The following is a 16,285-nucleotide window of genomic DNA, read 5'->3' as shown; positions in this document are numbered from 1 at the left end:
TTTGTACTGTGGTTTTATTATATGCATAGGATAAGTTCAGTTCCTTTGCATTTATTTAACCATGTTCAGTGAGATATTTTGTGGTCTGTTTTGGAGAAAGTCCTTCATGTTTCTGAGAAGAATGCACGTTCTGTTATTGGGTGGAACACTGATGATATCTCCTAAGTACATTTGTTCAAAGCTTTGGTTCAACAGTTAATTCTTAACTATTACTTTTAATTTTTTTGCTGATTTCTATATCATTTTAACTTTTAAATGAACAATTTTAAAATATATGTTTATTTTATAGCCTTATTCAGATAACAAAGAAGAAATTACTTTGTGTAATCACCATGGATAGCACAAAAGAGACAAGTAACACTTACAAAGAAGATCTTCTGCTTAGGATGGGACTTAATGATAATAAAGCAGGAATGGAGGGATTAGATAAAGAGAAAATTAACAAAATTATAATGGGAGCTACAAAGGTATGTTCCTTGTTTTTTTCAAAGTATGTAATTTAGTTACTTTTAAACATTCTACTTAAAAAGAAAATCATTAAGCTTTAAAAATCATTTTTACTAAAACTTTTATGTATAATAGTACGAAACTATGAAAAAGTGGAGCAGTCTCTCTTCTAGTTTTTGCCCTTGTTATCCCATGCTCTACTTCACATATACATAATACATATATAAAAGCAAACTCATGTCCATGTCCTTTTTTGCTCTTTTTTAAAACTCCTGCAGAACTTTATTTTTGCTGTGCTGAGGACAGAATCTGAGAGCTTGCACACATTCCAAGAGGAATGACATAATGTGTCCACATAGAAATGTGTACATGAATGTTTATAGTACTACTTTTTTTCATAATAGCTAAAAAGTAAAAATAACCTAATGTGTATAAATGAATATATAGATAGACATTTTCTTCAGTAATAAAATTATAAGTAATTTAAAAAGTATCTTAGGCAAGATTAGGTGGTGCACGCCTGTAATCCCAGCCTTGGGAGGCTGAGACAGGAGGATTGCTGTGACTTCGAGACCAGCCTGGGCACAAAGTGAGTTCAGGGCCAGCCTGAACTACATAGTGAGACCCTGTCTCAAAAAGACAAAAAAAAAAGTGTCTTGTACAGTTTTCTTAATGATTAAATATAAAATGTTTGAAAATACTTTTGGGAGCGGTTGCTGAGAATTGGACTTTTGCACTGAGCTACATCTCTAGCTCTCTTTGTGCTTTCTTTTTTGTATTGAGATGGGTCTTGTTAAGTAACTAAATTACTCAGGCTAGGCTTGAACTTAACAATCCTCCTGCCTTAACTTCCAAGTGTCCTACAATTACAGGCATGTACACGAGTTTGAAGCTGCTTTGTTAAGAAGTAAGCTTTAGTGGAAGAGATAACTGATGACTCATCCTGCTAACACCCTGCCTGTGCACTAAGGATCCTACCTAGAACAGACTGTTCTTTTCTGAGTGCAGATTGGTACTCAGAGAGCCCTGCTTAGCACTATTTCACAATTCTATGACTTAGGTAACTATTAGGAAACACATTCTACAGATAAAGAAAGTGTCCATAGAAACAGTAAGAATTTTTGTGTTCCCTGCTGATAAGTAGCAAAGCTAAGGTTTGAGTTTAGTCAGTCTGATTCCAGAATCTATCTGTTTAGCCACCAGGTTATATTACAAATGATTGTTTCTTCATTTTTCCTATGCTTTGTTTTCTCCTTAGGGGTCCAGATTTTATGGAAATGAACTCAAGAAGGAAAAACAAGTCAATCAACGAATTGAAAATATGATGCAACAAAAAGCACGAATTACCAGCCAGCAGCTAAGGGAAGCACAATTGCAGGTATTAATTCAGTTGTTAGAGAGGAAAGTGGTAGTGTGGTAATTGACAGCTAAAATGCATTATCAAGTCATAACTACAAACAAGATAAAATGTAAATGTGCATTGTGTTTTAAAGCTTACACACTAGCAAATGTACATACTTTAGTATTAATCTGCTCATTTACACAGATTCTACAACTAGGCATTATTGCCTGCATTTTAGAGAAAGATAAATGGAGTGTTTTGTTTTGTTTTTGTTTTTGTTTGTCTTGAGACAGGGCCTCACTGTGTAATTTAGGATGACCTTGAAGTCACTATGTGGCCCAGGTTGACCTTGAACGTAGGGTGAACCTCCTGTCTCAGCCTCCTGAATGAATGGAATTTTAATTAAGTAATTTTCCCAGCATCATAGAAGAAGTATTTGACAGAGCTAAGATTCACCCCAAAGTATATATTCATTCATATATGTGTGTGTATATATAGAGAAAGAGAAAGAAAGAGAGAGAGAGTACACCAAAAGAATGTATACACATTTTAGGAAAAGAAAAACTTGTACAGATATTTTAATACTAAACTTTTTGAGACATCATGACATTAATACAAGTTACTTTTGCCTCTACAATTACAATAAGTGCTCAGAGTGGTAGCCATTAGCTTGCAGACACTTATTAGTACAGCAAACTGCTGCTTGATCACTTACCTGGCTGTAGAAGCATTTTCAGTTTCTTCTCCAAGGACCAGAAGTGCAGTGGATTTTCTGCAATATACAACATACTCTAGGGTCCCCCATACAAGGGTAACACCATCTATTGAAAAAGCATCATACTATTCTTCTTTTCCTGCAGTGTGTGGGTGTATATACATGTTTTTGACTGTCTCTCTCTTCATATATATTGTAATGAGATATGTATAAAATCTTGCAGCTAGAAAATTCCATGGGGTAACTGTGGAATAATTTCTATAATACCAATTTTACCAAAAAAAAAATTTGAGGTAACATGTTAATTGACTCAATTGGAAAGTAGTGTAAAACAAACATATTAGAGTAAAGCAAAAAATTGCTTTATAAATTAGAATGCCACATGTACATAAATTTTTAAAATAAAATATGAGATTTCTAAAAATTGTATTCTCCAGAATTTGAGTTTTATAAATAACTCAGATTTCCTGCTACAAGTTATTTCAGTAGAAAAGATACAGGGCACAATGAGGTAAACTGATTGTCCAAGGCAGTCCATTCCTGCTAGTTAGTAAAGCTAAAGCCATGCCGCATAGGTTTACTCTCTGTTCATATCTGATGCAGTGTCAACAAAGCACTGAACTGTAGCATAAAATAAAATGATGGTATGAAGTTAATGTGCTTCAAGATCCTTCTCTGGTGACAGAGTTCAGACAATATAGATTTTGTCTTCTTTACCAAACCTATTGTCGTTTTTTAATATATGCTTTCCTAAAGCACAAGATACTTTTTAAGAGATCTGCTGTTGTTGCTGAAGATGTCCCACATTTTCAATGTTTCATAACATCCCACTGTATGGAGGCACCATAATTTTATGTCCCTTACTCTGCCTTGGTTCTAGCTGTTTGGTGTTTTGGTGATCATTCTTACTTATCTATCTTTGTACCCTAGTGCAGTTAATTTCACCACAGATAATACTATCTCATATTATCAACATATAAGGATCAGTTTCCTCACATAGTTTTTTAAAGCTGGAGTTTATTAATTTTATCAATCTTTTGTTTTTGCTTTTCAGTATCCAAAACATTGTCTCCTGAATGTTTTCATTTACCTTCCTTTTATTCTGAAGGTGAAACAACATCTTTTCACATTTTAGTTATTATTATTTCTATATTTTGGGAAGGTGTTCTTTATTGTTTGTTAGTATATAGGTCCAGTAGCTGGCACAAGAAATTCAAAAATCTACTTTAAATAACATAAAAGTTGCTTTCTCATGTAATAGCCTAGTAGTTCCAGCTTGTGGGTTGACTAATTTCTATAGTGATGGGGAGACTTTGATTCTGTAAATTATGTTGTTCTGTCCTGCCTTGGTGTCATCCTTGCTTCAACTGACATAGCTGGGTTATCTTCTAGCTACATTCCATCTCTTCTATGAGAGAGAGTGAAAGAAAAATGTCAAAAATAAGTAATTTGCCATTAAACAAATGAAAAAAAAATTGCACATATTACATAAGCTTACATCCTTTCGGCAGTGACTTAAGTTACAAGAACCATACATAACTGTCAGAGAAGCTGTAAAGTATATATTCAGTAGCTATGGCATGTGTCCAGCTAAAAATCTGTTCCCGTGTAAGGAAGAAAGAATAGATTTGGAGATTTAATTAGCAGCCTAAAGCATTATATTTGCCCATATTTCTAGAGGAATTCATGTTTCTCTTAATTTATAGGATCTTATCATATATATTAAGTATGTTTTTGCCCATTGATATAAATATGTTTCCAATACATTATCTGTCTTTTAGTTTTGCAGGGGTTTTTTCCTATACAATTTCAAATGTTTATGTAATCAAATCTAATGATATATATATATATATATATATATATATATATTTTTTTTTTTTTTTATCGGTACCGGGGATCGAACTCACGACCGCCTGCTTGCAAGGCAGGTGCTTATGCCGCTGAGCTAAATCCCCAGTCCCAAATCCAATGGTATTTTGTTAAGATTTTATTTTTAGAGACTTTTAGACTATGAGCCTAAAGAATTCCCATTTTCCCTGCCTTAAAATTTCTTTTTTATTCATCTAACCTGTATTCATCTTTTTTATTCTACTAACCTGTAGCAACTACTGATCTTTTTGCTGTCTCTAAAGTTGCGTCCCTGACAGAATGCAAAATAGTTGGAGTCATACAGTGTATATCCTTTCCAGATTAGCTTATTTCACTTAACAATATGCAATTAAGATTATTCTATGTCTTTATGATTTGATGGCTCATGCCTTTAATGTGCTGAATAGTATTCATTACCTGATAGTACTATTATTTATTTATCCATTCACCTTCTGTCTTAGCTACTTTCTCGTTGCTGAGACAAAATATGCAATGCCAAAAGTTAAAGGAGGAAAGATTTTTTTTAGCTCACAGTGAGTAGAGGTTTCAGTTGATAAGCAGAGAAGCTTCAAAGCAGGGTGGCACATGGCAGAGGAGCAACAATTCATGGCAGCGGAAGACAGGAAAAGTGAACAAGCAACCTTAACAGCATCTTTCTGGCCCTTTTGTACTCTGTCTAGGCTGCTGTGATAGGGCAGTGCCAAACCAATCAGTGAGCTGATCACATACCCCTAATCCCAGTATCACATACTCTAGATTCAGCCATCTCTGAAAAAACCCTATGATTGCATGAGGCTTTGAGGGTACATCTAGATACAGACCATAACACTCACTGAGAAACATCTAGATTGCTTCTAAGTTTGGCAAGTTCTGAATAACCTGTGATAAACATCTGTGTGCAAGTTACACATAGGCATAAGTTTTCGGCTCCATTGGTTTTTAACTAAGGAGTGTAATCATTGGCTCACATGGTAAGGTTATGTTTAGTTTATAAGAAACTGCCAAACTGTTTCCCAAAATAAGTATCTCATTTTGCATTTCAATCAGCAGTAAATGAGAATTCCCATCATTAATGTGTCTTGCTAGCATTTGGTGTTGCTGGATTTTGACTACTCGTTAGTTACACAGGATAGTGGTATCTTCTTTATATTTGCATTTTCCTGATGGCATATGACTTTCAGCAATATTTCATATTCTTACCTGCTACCTGTACATCTTCTTCACTAAGACATCTGTAAGGTCTTTGGCCCCTCCTTTTTTTAATAAATGAGACAGGATCTCACTAGATAACTCTGGCTGGCCTTAAACTCACAATGTACCCCAAGCTGGCCTTAAACTCAAGATCCTTCTGCTTCAGCCCTCTGAGTGATGGATTACAGATATGTACCACAACACTAAGTTATGGCCCATTTTTTAATCAGATTGTTTTCCCAATTTGAACTTTAAGGATTCTTTGTATATTTTGGGTAATAGTCCTATCCCAGTTATATCTTTTTAAAATATTTTCTCCCAGTTTGTAGCTTGTCTATTCTCTTGATAGTGTCTTTCTTAACTGGTATTAAACTTTTCCTAAAATAAATTCTCATGGTACTTTGATTTGTTTCTGGACCCTCTCTTGTTAACTGATTTTTTTCTTATATCTGTACCATATAATTTTTTTAACTTCTCTTATTTTAAAGATGATAAAACAGAATAAAATCAATCAAAACAAACCAGTGTAAAAGATACAGGACTTCAAAACATTACAAAATCAACAATAGTTACCGAAATGCCTTTTGATGTCTTCAAAATAGCTGTAGATAACTTTGGACACAGTAAAAATCAAACAGAACAGAATAGAGTAGAAACAATAAAAACAAAACAATGAATGCAATAAATGTCTTCAAAACAGGCCTATAGTAAATCCAAAATTGCTACCCTAATATATCTTGCTATCTTTGAAATAGCTGCTCCTGCCACTAAATTTGATATAATCGAACAAAACAAAAAATAAAATTCAACCAACAAAACAATGGAAGCCATATAGGACTTCCAAAACAAGACCATAGGGAATAAACAATGGTTGAAAACCTCAGAAGGAGATCCCTTTAGATGCCACACTGTGTACCGCTATCCTCTGAACCTATGATCAGACCACTGGCCCTGCAGTGTTAGTGGAACACCAAAGTACCACAGATATCCAATTACATTTCACCTTCATAACTATCATCTCAGCCTGTGTGTCTCTGGATAAACCTGTTGCTTACGGCAGGAAGAGGGACAGGGATTAGTACTTTTTGTTTACCACCCTGCATGCCAGAAGGTACTGGGATCTGTCTGTTCCACTCTGGTGGTGGCCTGCACATGGCGCTGGTTCCCCAACTGGGCTTGCTTGCTGATGTGGCTTGTTCTCTCTATCCCTGGTCTGTGAATGGCCTGTACCATATAATTTTAGTTACTAAAAAATAAAAGGATGATTTAGTACTCTCCCTCATAAATCTTCTTTGAAGTTTTTTAGTTTTCCTCTTGCATTGTTTCTTTCAAAAACATATAAATATCATTTTCATCAAGTTTTTTAAAAATTTTAAGCAATACTGTTTTAAAATTGATCTTAAAATTAAAAAATAAAATCGACCTTATTCCTTAAGCAATTTACTTTCTAGACATTCAGTTAAGTTTGATTAATCTATAATTTACAAATATCTTCAATAAAGGTTTTAAAGAAACAAAGGTCCCTCTGAGTGATGATGTCTAACAACGTTTGTGCTGTTCATGCTCTTCAAAGCTTATCCTTTTATATTCCTAAAATCTGGAGTGCAAATGCCTTCTATTGCATAGCAGAACTTGAAATTTTGTTCTAAATTTAGTCAAATATTTCACAGAATACTCTCTGACATCTTTTGGAACAGGAGTGGCAGGAAATATGTTTTACATTGATTGTTGAATTGTTTCATTTGTGGAATTTCCTATAAAAGAACTCATATAAACGGGAGGCGGTTGAGGAAGTCCTAAGTAGTCAGAGGTCTGAAAGATCAAAGATGTTTTCTTGGGAAATGTGTTTGTATTTTAGCATCATAAAAGTTCCAAGCACTCACTTCTCTTACATGTGGTAGGACAGTGTGTACTATTCTGACCAGGCTGAAGCTGAGCTAAGGAACCTCTCAAACATGAGCACACTCTTTTGGTTTGAACTTACCTTGGTGCAGACCCTCTCTAAGGACTTTCTACTCTACCTCATTCTCATTAAACCTCCTGCAAGACATAATCATTGTTATAACTGCTAATGTAGTTCCTAAATTGAATAAACAAACATCTGTGTTTCATTAAAAGGCAACTATGCAAATCCATACATTTTGACTACTTTTAACAGTTGATTTTATTAACTCAGATTTGTTCTGTAGTCTTTAAAGAAATTCTAAATCAAGAATTTTTAAAATAAACAAGTCAAGGATTTTTAGAGCAAATAAGCCATAATGTAAATACAAAATATACCATTAAATTCTGGTTTGAACTTATTTCAGTGTTAAAACTTATAAAAATCTATTTTAGGGAAATATCATAAGGTAACAGAAAGAACATAAGCTTTGGAGTAACCTTACAAGTCTAACAACACTATTTACCAGCTGTACAACAACCTTGCAAGTCTAACAACACTATTTACCAGCTGTACAACTCAGAGCAAACTATTTAATCTTACTGAGTTTTTGTTTCCTCATCTATAAAACAGAAATAATAATTAGACTCTCAGGGTTATTTTGAGATTAATCTCAATTATTTTGAGTTAAAGGAAACAATGCATTGCATGATACATATACTCAATAAATGTCATTTATTTTAAAATTAGAGGTACTGTCTTTAAGCTCTTACTGTATAACTAGATAAGAGTATTATGAGTATCACTTTTAATTTTTTCAGAAATCTTTTTGTTATTGTTGTTTTTGGTACTGGGGATCAAACTTGTGACCTTGTGCTTGCCAGGCAAGTATTTGTGCCTGCTGAGCTAAACTGCTAGCCCCTCAAAAATCTTTTGAGGTTAGTTTAGTTCCACTTTACAAATAAGGACAGTAATAGTGAGAGGAGAAATTGCTGTTAGGTAGTTAATGCATGCTAGGACCCAAACCAAAGTCCTTTTTTTTAAATCCCTGTGACACACACTGGTTCTCAGTAATAGTAAGAGGAGCCAGATCCGTGTTACCAATTATGATCAGAGCTTGAAAGTCATGAGGAGGGAAAACAAAAGAAAAAAATCGTGAATGAGGACTTCTGTAAAAGGAACTTAAAATACGATGGTTTTGCGGATCTCGTAGGTGTAGAAAAAAAGCAGTCAGAGGAGGGTGACTAGTGACAGGAAGTGAAGTGGAATGTATGAGTCATACAGTGGCGAGGTTTCCTTTGGCAACTGCACAACTCGCCTTAAACATTAGAAAGAGAATAGATTGCTGACAAGCACTGACACATAAATCTGAGAAGAAATTTTGCTGTTTATTATCTTCTTTTCTAGATGATTCCAGGTCAAAATATTTTATTTCTTATTCAACTCATGTCTCAGGCACAAATTTATGTTCTGGATTAGCATAAATCAGCTTTTAGTCAACCCGTGTTTTTACTTGTCTCCATGGTTTGTTTTATCTAGTCAGGATGCTATTCTCTAATTCAAAATTAAAGTACTAAAAGAAAGAGTTGGAAATCAGCATAATAAATTAGAGTAAACTTGAAAGCTCCACTTATTAGGTACAGTACCTCACTGCAAGAAGTTGGCCTTCTCCAAAACTTTTCTAGTATTGCTTTATATTGTAGCGAAAGATTTAAAGGCAAATTTCTCTTCTGAAGGAAGCCACACTTTAAGGTTAGTGTACCGAGTACAGGAATGTCAGTTGTAAGAGCAGGAAAACAAGGGCATATTAATTCTGTGGCATCAAAGGCAGGAATCCAGCTAGAGAGGCGTGATCTGCCCCAGAAGGAGTGTGACCATGCTGGGGAAGCCCAGGGAAGGTACGCACCCCTCAGGGCACAGGGTCAGTTACAGGCTAGAGGAGCAGCCCTCTGGAGAGCCTCATCGCAGCTGCTGCAGACAAATGCAGTTCACTGTGTTTGCTTCTAAAAGAGGATTTACAGTTTTCACCTATAGCTAGTGGGTGGCTACTGTCACAGAATGCTAGGCAGGAAGGCTATTGAAAAAAGAATTCTGCAGAGCAGAGGCAAGGCTGAAGTTCAGCATGCAGAGAAAGCTGCATTACACCTTCAAGGTCTCCACCTTTGAGGGAACTTGCCATCAGGATTTCTGTGGGATGGAGATTGCTTTCTCTCCGGAGTCTACTTTACTTGCTTATTTTGGCTGTTCTTCCCCAGGTGTCTGATTGCTTTGTTCTGCAGCTACCCACTGAACCTTTTAATGCACTGAATTTATCGAACTTGTACAGTGTGCCAAGCACTGTTCCATGCTCTTTATGTGTTCTAGCTCTTTTAATAGCTTCCTTCTTTTAAGATTTTACTTTAATGGTCTCAATAACTTCCTTATACATCGTGGTGACCAAAGCTGTCCACAACAGGGTAACCAGGAAAGTAAGAATTTAGCATCGGTAGAAGCTGGTTACAAAGAGCAGTGGTCACAAATTAGTACATCTGGTCCTTAAACTTCCCTTACTTGCCTAATTTGGTCATTTCTACCTACTTTCATTTCTCTTCTCTTCCTTGCTTGCTTGCTTTTCTTTCTTTCTTTTTCTGAGAATTTAACATAAGTCCTTTACATCCCTAGCTCCTTTCTTAAAAAAATTTTTTCATTGTAAGACAGGCTCTTTCTAGGCTGTCCAAACAAGATGTGCAATCCTCCTGCCCCTGCCTCCCAGAGTGCTGATATTTCAGGCATGTGCTGCCATATCTGACTAAAAATTCTTTAAAACTTAATATTCATCATGGTTATATTTGATATACTTATTGAAATCAAGAAGGATAAATTATAGCTTTAAGTTTTCAATTTTTATCTGTGTACACTACCATTTACCAACTTTTAGCAGTATAAAATCAGTTTCACAGAGGAAGTATTTATACTTCAGCATGTTTGGTTGTACATTACTATTCAGTGTAACACCATATGCTACAGACATATAATCTTTTTTTTTTTGCACATTTCCTTTGCTGCTATTTTAAGACTTTAACATTATGAGTCAAATGGGAGTTATTTTATTTAAATTGAAACTGTTAGGTACAGTCAGTTCCCCAAATTTAAAAGCAGTGGAATCATTTGATATAGGCAATTGAAATCATTCATTTGTTCAATAAGTAATTAAGTTCTATTACATGCCTGGGAGCATAGGTAGAAGGGTTGTTAGGGAATGATACCTGAGAACAGTATGTGTATTTGTGAAAATAAAAACAATTACCATCCTTAATAAACAACAATATATTTTATACCCACAAACACCATCGAACACCAAAATATGCATCCATAAGTAGCTAGATGCATGGACAGACAAACGGGTACTTGCCGAATTAAACTTCAGTTATAATGTTACAATTATTGATGTTTAAATATTATGTTATCTAAAAAATTTAACTTTTAAAATGAAGGTTGACAGATTTGCAATGGAATTGGAACACTGCCGGGATTTGAGCAATACCATAGTACATGTTGACATGGACGCTTTCTATGCTGCTGTAGAAATGAGGGACAACCCAGAATTGAAGGATAAACCCATTGCTGTAGGATCAATGAGTATGTTGGTAAGTAGGTAAAGATCAAGAACAAGAAGGCCATTTTGTAACATATTCAAGTAAGCCTGCTGGTTCATAAAGGAAGAGACTTTATTGAGGTTTACCAGTGTGCTGAGTGCTTTTCTGGGTACCTTACATATCCTCAGTTACTGAATCCTTTTAACATACCTTCAGGTACTAGTTTTTAATTCTGTCTAACAGAAAAGAAAACAAATACAGGGAGACCATTAATAACTTGCCCAGAGCTATAAAACTGGTAAAATGGTAGAATGATGCTATAGCTTTCCATTGCAAATTAAATTTTTCTTGAGCGTCCTAGTTAAGAGAGTTGGAGAAAGAAAGGAAAATGTTATTCTGAAGTAGAGATTTTCAAACTATAGCCTGGATGCCTTGTCCAACCTGCTATTCTTTTTGTAAGTAAATTTTATTGAAACAAAGACACAGCCATTTATTTATTGTGCTAAATTATTGTACCATTGTTGCACCAAACAAGCAGAATTGAGTAACTGCAAAAACACTATGATCTCATACTAAGATTATTTGCTGTCTGGACTTTTGTAGAAAAAGCTTGCCAAGCCTAATATTAGATTGCTGTATTTTATTAATGTAGAACATTCAGTGCAATTAAATAATTTTTCCCATAACTCAATCTTTGCTTTTCTGATTGCTGTGTATACACACTTTTTGTTGCTCTAACCATAGAAGGTAAACAAGATGAAGGTAGCTGTATGTGACTGAAAATCTGTTGGGAATTAAAAGTAAAAACTGGAATAAGTAAGTTTTAGTCCTAAAAAAAACTAGAGAATTCTTTCCTATTGCTGGCTGACTCCTACAAGTGCCTTAGATAGCTATAAACCTAATCCTTAGTGAGTTGTTTTTTATTATAAAGCTATAATCCAATTGTTCCTTATCTCTGTTCCCATGAATATTCAGACAACGGATGAGTCTAGTTCTAAAACAATGTCCATTGAAAGGATACTCACTCCCCTTTCCTATAAGTCACCAACAAATATTTGGAAAGAGATATTTAATTTTATAAAGAACGTATAATAGTCTATTATGTGTACCTATTTATATATATATTTGTATACATATGCACATACTGTGGTCATGCTAGAACTAAACCATTGTTCAAATTTGCAAAGTATTTTCTTTCTGATTATTTCTACCCTCCTTAAAATTAGTTTGTTTCCAAATTCAAAATTATTATTTGCTGTTTTTAAGCAAAGGTTATTCTTTTGATATACTGAACTAATAAGAGACTTGCTTTCTAAAGAGAATTGAAGTATAGCTATTTTTATATAGTAAATCATGAAAGTATGTATGAATTCATGGAAGTAATGACATGTTTGATTAATTAAATCTGTTATGCATAAAATTCTTTTTTGGTAAATTTGGTGAGTTTTTTTAAATGGTTTGAGTTGACACCAAAACCAGGCACTTAGATCTGACAGCAGTTTTGGTTACAGTAGAAGGAAGCTTTCAGTAGGTAGTAATCATGTTCTTTCTCATGATTCTGTCATCTAAGCAGAGTTTTGTGGGGATAGCTCAGCTTTACCCTACCTGGTCTGTAGATCAGAGGCCAGCCTGGGCAACTTGGTAAAACTCAGAAGGGGCCAGGGAGGTGGTGCAGTGGACAGGACTGGAGAGTGAGCTCCTAGGTTCAATCTCAGTGCTAGGAAAAAACAAAAAGCAAACAGAAAACTAACTGTAAAAATATTCTGGCTGTGATTTGTTGTCTACTACAACTCAAAAATTAGAGGACATCGGACACAAAGTTTTTTCTACTCTACTATAGATCTAGCTTTCATATTAATTCCATTAAATTTGTTTATATTTATTTAAAGCATTGGTTTGTTTTTCTAGTGATATCTGCATTTTTCCTTCTAGAATGCTGACCAAGAATTAGCTTTGAGTACTATCAAGATTTTTTAAATGCCTTTTGAAAATCATTAAAGGAAATTTGATATTCTGAATTAGTTTCTTCTCTGGATAGATTCTGTTTTGTAGTTCTTTGAATTTCAAATAAGAATTTTTTTAATTTTAGAGACTAAACTCAGGCCTTTGCACTGACCTACAGCCCCAGCTTTTTTTTTTTTTTTTTTAAATTATGAGAGAGGTTCTGGCTAAGTCACTAAGTTGTCCAGGCTGGGTTTGAACTTGGGATCCTCCTATATCAGCCATCCAGAGTGCTGAGATTACAGACATGTGCTGCCATAACTAATTTATGATAAAACTTTAAAATAAATGGTACTGTGACATTGACATAGACTATTGTCAAGTATCAGCAGAAACATGATTTAGCAAGTAATATTCATTTTAATTCTCATTTATTCCTATCTCCTAGTCAAAAAACATTGAAATCTTAAATAAAACATAAAATTTGAAGTTCTATTTAAGCTTTTAGTCACATTTTTTTAGAGACTTGGTTTAGCCAGATATTAGACCTTTAACTTTCTGTTCAAGATAGATATTTTTTCTTTTTTTTTTTTTTTTTTTTTTTCATTTTTATCGGTACCGGGGATCGAACTCACGACCGCCTGCTTGCAAGGCAGGTACTTATGCCGCTGAGCTAAATTCCCAGCCCCATCAAGATAGATATTTTTTCAAAATTCCAAATAGGGAAAATTCTAAAAATATACTTCATATTAAGCATCCCTTGTTTCTAAGGATACTTAACTTATAATTTTCTAAACAATTACTTTTGTTAACAGTTGTAATCTTGGTACTATCCTATTACTTTATAACTATTCTATACTACTCACTATACTTTTACTTTGATATAGCATCATCTGCTATTGTCTAGACTTTGATATATACTCTAATTATGCCTTAAACACAGTCAAGTATAGCACTGGGAATATGAGAATGTTTTTGTCAGCACAGTCTTACTTCTCAGATGGTATCACCTTGTAAGTACAAGGAGGAAGGGCAGTGAGTGTAGTATCATAAAGTCAAAAGTGGTTCGAGACAGCAGTCCGTAAAAGCAATGCCCCCGAATGAAAATGCACATCAGTAACGTGTTTCTTGTGAATCTGTTGATCTGTGTGTCCACTTAAGTTTGCCTATTTTTCCCATGTGGTCAATTCTTTTTCAGTCTACTTCAAATTACCATGCAAGGAGGTTTGGTGTTCGTGCAGCCATGCCAGGATTTATTGCTAAACGACTCTGCCCACATCTCATTATCGTGCCCCTAAACTTTGACAAGTACAGAGTTGTGAGTAAACAGGTAGGTATATGTCTCGCCCCTACCTCTATCTGCTCATGGGTTTCCTGTCGCATCCGGAGTCAGCTACAAATGCCGCGGCACAGCGGGATTTGGCCTCCGCTTATCCTTCTGGCCGCAGCTTCAGCTATTTCTTCAGCATCTTTAATCAGTCCTGGGCTGTTCACAAGCCCTGGAGCATACATTCTGTTTTCCAAGAAACGGAAATACTTTCCAAGTATTTTTCATCTGCTTAGAAAAGTCATCTCGCAAAACTTTGGAAAGCTCTCACTGTAACATAAAATGAACTGTAGCTATTCTTTCTTAGTGTAAAATGCAAGTTTTCTAGAACTTCTTTGTATTTGTAATTTGAAGAGTCTGTTTGTCATTGGTTTCAGTGTCATGTGAGTGGACTGTTTATCAGTGTTTTTACATGATGACGAAAATCATTTATTTTGATTATCTGCTTCTTTTTCCCTCCTTTCTTGTGAAGATGATGAGCAATGAGTATCTAAGAAAGTTGTAATCAAAGAGGAAAAGGAGGAACCCATTGTTTTGAAAAGGAACTCTGAAATATAAAGATATGAATGATTATTTATTAAAATCCCAAACTTTCTCATGTGAAAAACTGCCATTTGCTCTATTTTTGATGGCAACAGGCCTGTCATGCAGTGCTGGGGTTTAATTCCTGAGTTAAAACTTGAGGACAGTTTATCTACATCACTTTTGACTATCCTCATAAAATGCTGTGTGTTAGAAAGTGCTGTGCGTGGTCCATGCGTGTAATCTCAGTTACTGGAGAGGCTAAGGCAGGAGACTACAAGTTTGAATTCATGCTGGGCAACTTTAAATTAATAAGACCTGGTCTCAAAAAGGACAGAGGATGTTGCCCAATGGTAGAGCAACCCTGGTTTCAAAGAGCAAAGCAAAGCTATCTGAATAAAAACGTGTAAAATTATGGGGTGCTGCCTATTGTCATTTAGGCATGTGCACGATCTTCACACTCGCTGCTTTCTTTTATTCTGCCTCATTTCCCCTAGAAACGATGCCTAGTCCCAAATGCTAAAATTGTTACCTTTATAATTTAAAAAGCAATCTATTTAAAACAAGTGCTTTGGGCCTACTTCTAAAAGGCTGGTGGGAAAGGAGAAAACATACATTTGCACACTATTGATTGTTTTTATTATAATCCTCATTAGAGATAAAATGCCAAACATGAAACATGAACTTTTAATAAGTAAAAAAATTGTACAAAAGCCAAGCATGGTGACAGACACCTATAATCTGAGTACTGTGGGAAGTGCGGCAGGAGGATTAAAAGTTCAAGCCCAGCCTGGGCAATTTAACCATGTGGTGCTACTCTGTCTCAAAATAAGAAATAAACATAAGTAGGGAAAAAAAAATCATCAAATTTCAGCAATCTCTAGGTAATTAATTTGAATATAACAAATTACTATGTGTAAATTAACATGGGTACATTAATATTTCTAGCTTAGTTAGAAAACTTGAAGATTCATTTTTTGTTTTGTCCTAAATATTAAAATGTTTTCACTGTTCCTGGAGCTTTCTGGGCTTGATGTTCACTGGACTGTGTCTCTCTGAGTTTCTCTAGCAGTGTCCTCTGGACAGGAATTTGGAAGGGCTGTGTCCAACAGCGTCTCTAGGGAGGAGCGCTTCTCATTCAGAATCTTAGTGGCTGCCAGCTGCAGACTCTGAGTTTCCATCTTCACTAGAAAGATTCTGAGTACATGTGAAAGTTGTTTCTCCTACAAGAACACAGCTATTTAAGGCACTCACTGAGTCAAACGGTGCCAAATTCTGTATCACCATTTTCCAATTTCCCCTTGACTCAGCTGTTCATAATTATATTGAGGTAAAATACTTCCCTTTCTGAAATAAAGTTTTCTCCTGTTAGAGTAGACAGTTTGTGTGTGTGTTGGGGGAGGGGGTTGAAATCAGGGCCTTCTACGTAATAGGCAGGCACTCTATGACCGAGCTAAATCCCCAGCCCAATAGA

At 35.1% G+C, this 16,285-nt stretch overlaps 1 protein-coding gene across 4 annotated transcripts in view; it reads left to right on the top strand.

Annotated features, from left to right (window-relative positions):
* Polk (DNA polymerase kappa) overlaps window positions 1–16,285 on the top strand; it is a 93,762-nt gene that overhangs the window by 55,258 nt on the left and 22,219 nt on the right. For all 4 annotated transcript variants that reach the window (XM_063258363.1, XM_063258362.1, XM_063258365.1 and 1 more), the window contains exons 2-5: window positions 290–467; window positions 1,706–1,825; window positions 10,920–11,072; window positions 14,161–14,292. In XM_063258363.1, the coding sequence (XP_063114433.1) occupies window positions 333–467; window positions 1,706–1,825; window positions 10,920–11,072; window positions 14,161–14,292 (540 nt within the window). In that variant the 5' untranslated portion in view covers window positions 290–332. The remainder of the gene's footprint in view (window positions 1–289; window positions 468–1,705; window positions 1,826–10,919; window positions 11,073–14,160; window positions 14,293–16,285) is intronic.

This window comes from Cavia porcellus, unplaced genomic scaffold (assembly GCF_034190915.1).
Source record: "Cavia porcellus strain 051 isolate PalLab524CR breed Dunkin Hartley unplaced genomic scaffold, mCavPor4.1 scaffold_11, whole genome shotgun sequence".
Classification (NCBI taxonomy): domain Eukaryota; kingdom Metazoa; phylum Chordata; class Mammalia; order Rodentia; family Caviidae; genus Cavia; species Cavia porcellus.
This window is presented reverse-complemented; position numbering and strand designations above follow the sequence as displayed.